Source organism: Pogonomyrmex barbatus, unplaced genomic scaffold (genome assembly GCF_055798465.1).
Source record: "Pogonomyrmex barbatus isolate J1 unplaced genomic scaffold, ASM5579846v1 scaffold6, whole genome shotgun sequence".
NCBI lineage: Eukaryota > Metazoa > Arthropoda > Insecta > Hymenoptera > Formicidae > Pogonomyrmex > Pogonomyrmex barbatus.
In genome coordinates, this window is record NW_028297160.1 from 2,317 (window position 1) to 4,778 (window position 2,462).

General features: G+C 31.1%; 1 protein-coding gene across 2 annotated transcripts; it reads right to left on the bottom strand.

Annotated features, from left to right (window-relative positions):
• Positions 1 to 220: 220 nt before the first annotated feature.
• LOC148935028 (FHF complex subunit HOOK interacting protein 2A-like) lies at positions 221 to 2,462 on the bottom strand. 2 transcript variants are annotated; one of them, XM_089082516.1, is made up of 4 exons: positions 2,238 to 2,462; positions 1,847 to 2,164; positions 511 to 915; positions 221 to 410 (listed from the first exon to the last, which is right to left on the bottom strand). In XM_089082516.1, exons 2-4 carry the CDS (start codon positions 1,937 to 1,939, stop codon positions 348 to 350), a joined length of 561 nt encoding a protein of 186 aa, XP_088938642.1. In that variant the 5' UTR covers positions 1,940 to 2,164; positions 2,238 to 2,462; the 3' UTR covers positions 221 to 347. The 2 variants fall into 2 exon arrangements, with proteins under 2 accessions (XP_088938642.1, XP_088938641.1); XM_089082515.1 differs by having other exon boundaries at positions 1,847 to 2,462.

A 2,462-nucleotide genomic window follows, 5' to 3' on the forward strand; every position in this document is an offset into this window, starting at 1 on the left:
ATAAAATTATTAATTAAAATAAAATTACTTTAATAAAATAACTTTTAATATTACATTACTGAAATAAAATAACTTTTAATATCACATTAAAGGATATTAGGTTCTATCTACTATATATATTCAAAGAGAGAGAGAGAGAGAGAGAGAGAGAGAGAGAGAGAGAATCAGACAAGGGAATATCTCTTCAAAAATATAGGATTTCAATAAAAAAAATAAAGTATCAATTTGCTTCGTTTTAAGTCAATCCTATTAAACTCCCAAGAAACTACAAACTCTCCAAAAAGGATTTTCTTGCTATCTTTAATAATTTTGATAGAAGATAACGCTTTATGCTAAACAGTCTGTATTCAAATAGAATATGTATATTTCTTAAGAACTAATATTAGACTATAATTAAAAATATGTAATTCCTGAAAATATAATATAGCCATAAATTTCTTATTTTGCTTTGAAAGAAATTCTTTAAAAATTTAATATAGACAATAAATTGAAATAAATGATCGATCATACCTCTTCAGTCTCGATCGGCGATGGTGGATTGCCATTGCAGAGTGCAACTAGTCGTTGTATCGGCGCATAAATAGACGCATGATGTAGCAAGGGATACTTCGACCTGCCCAGAAATTTTCTTAAAAAGCTCAGGCAAATCGTTCGCATGCCAGGTGGCGTCTCTGCATTAGCCAAAGTTGCCAGAAGATCTAAGAGTTTGTGCTGCAAAAGATATTCTAGGCAGGGTCCAGGTTCATTTTCTTCTTTCTCTTCTTGCAATAAGATATCCAATAGTATATCCAAATGTCGAGGTATGCTAGTATTTTGTACAGGCACTTTACAATCGGTCAGATGACTCACATAGAAATTCATCAATTGCTTCCAGTGATAAGTGAAATCTTGCAATGGCGTCGCTGGTGGAGCTATCTAAAAGTATAGAGATCAATATTTTGAATAGAATGAACAATTGAATATAATTTACTTTCACGATTAAATTTTTAAAATAAATCAGAATATGGAGGAAAATAGAAAAGTTTCAAGAAATTGTTTTGATATTCATAAATTAACACAAGATTGTAGATTATTCATTATTATATAACGAATATAATGAAAATAACTTATTCTAATTTATTTTCATTAATTCTTAAGTATTTGTATCAGAATAAAAATTTTGCTCCATATAAGAAAGACTTTTTTAAACTAAATTGTGTCATAAATATTATCGGTAATAATTTCCAGTTGTCAATTTAAAATAATTCAAAATAATTCAAATTTTTCTTCTTTAAAATTTTTCTTCTTGAAAATGAAATATTTTATGTGTATTATTTTATACTTATTTTATATTTTTATACATTTCTTATATATTTTTTTGCATTTTATTATTACTTTTTTTTTTGTATTTTTGTATTGTTCTTATTATATGAAAATACAATACATTCCTGTTGAAAACAATGTCAATCGATTCTCTGAAGAATATTATAATTAAAAAATTGTAAATCTCCAATTGTGAAAATATTAGAATAAGAAAAGTGCAAAATTATTCTGAAAGAGATAATATTCATTTAATAAAATATGCTTGAATTTAAATATAGTTTGTTAACTAAGTTAATTGTCAACCCACGCATGCTATCTTGGTACAGAAAAACATTGCAATCATCATATTCAATCGATTTTCTGAAGAAATTACAAGTTTAGATCTGAACGAGATCTATTAAACGCTACATGCATTTTCTCCTACAGAATGTTTGATTCTGTCGGAAGAGGAATTAACATATTATCGTGAAATGCAAGGGCGAAACGCAATTGCGCGATTTACAGCAGACGCTATCACTGCCGTTGTCACCTGATTATCACTCACCACGTCAATGGCATTCTTCAGAGCGATTTGAATGCCGCTGATCATGTTAACTCGCTTACGGGATACACTCATGCACAAAGTCCTAACTTTCATTCGTGAATTTGCGAAACGTTTCGGCGTGACGCCGTTTCATTGCGCCTCATCATATGGCGGAACAGATTTTTCCGATAGCGGCTTTCCGCGATTTTGACGTGTTCCCCTACAATGCTGGTCGGTCAAAAGTGCACCAGGTGGCGACACCGAATTCATATATGCGCTTATACCACAGTATATACAGTAGCGCAACTCTCCTGATGTTAAGTATACAGCACAATTATACTGTAACGTAAGGATGTTAAGCATAAGAAATGAAAATAATTCATTTAAATAGATTCTTACAACCACGCCTTACAGTCTTATAGCCTTATGTTATGTCATTGTAGACTAGGCTGTAGCGTATGTAAAAATAAACTGCACATGCGCGAGCAAGGTATGTAACTAATCAGGGCATGGATATTCCGTCTCACTTCCCTCTATAATTTCTCCGTTTGTTAGCATGAGATGCCTATACAAGCATTTAATGTTCAAGAGTGGGATCCGTTTGACCACGTTGTAATTGATCAATCATTCATAGCAT

Bases quoted from the DNA above. Each gene is read 5' to 3' on its own strand.
- LOC148935028 (XM_089082516.1), bottom strand. From the start codon at position 1,939: ATGAAAGTTAGGACTTTGTGCATGAGTGTATCCCGTAAGCGAGTTAAC. The intron at 916-1,846 runs GTGAGTGATAAT...CTATACTTTTAG, and splicing joins TGAAGAATGCCATTGACGTG to ATAGCTCCACCAGCGACGCC. The intron at 411-510 runs GTATGATCGATC...TTATATTTTCAG, and splicing joins CGCCGATCGAGACTGAAGAG to GAATTACATATTTTTAATTA.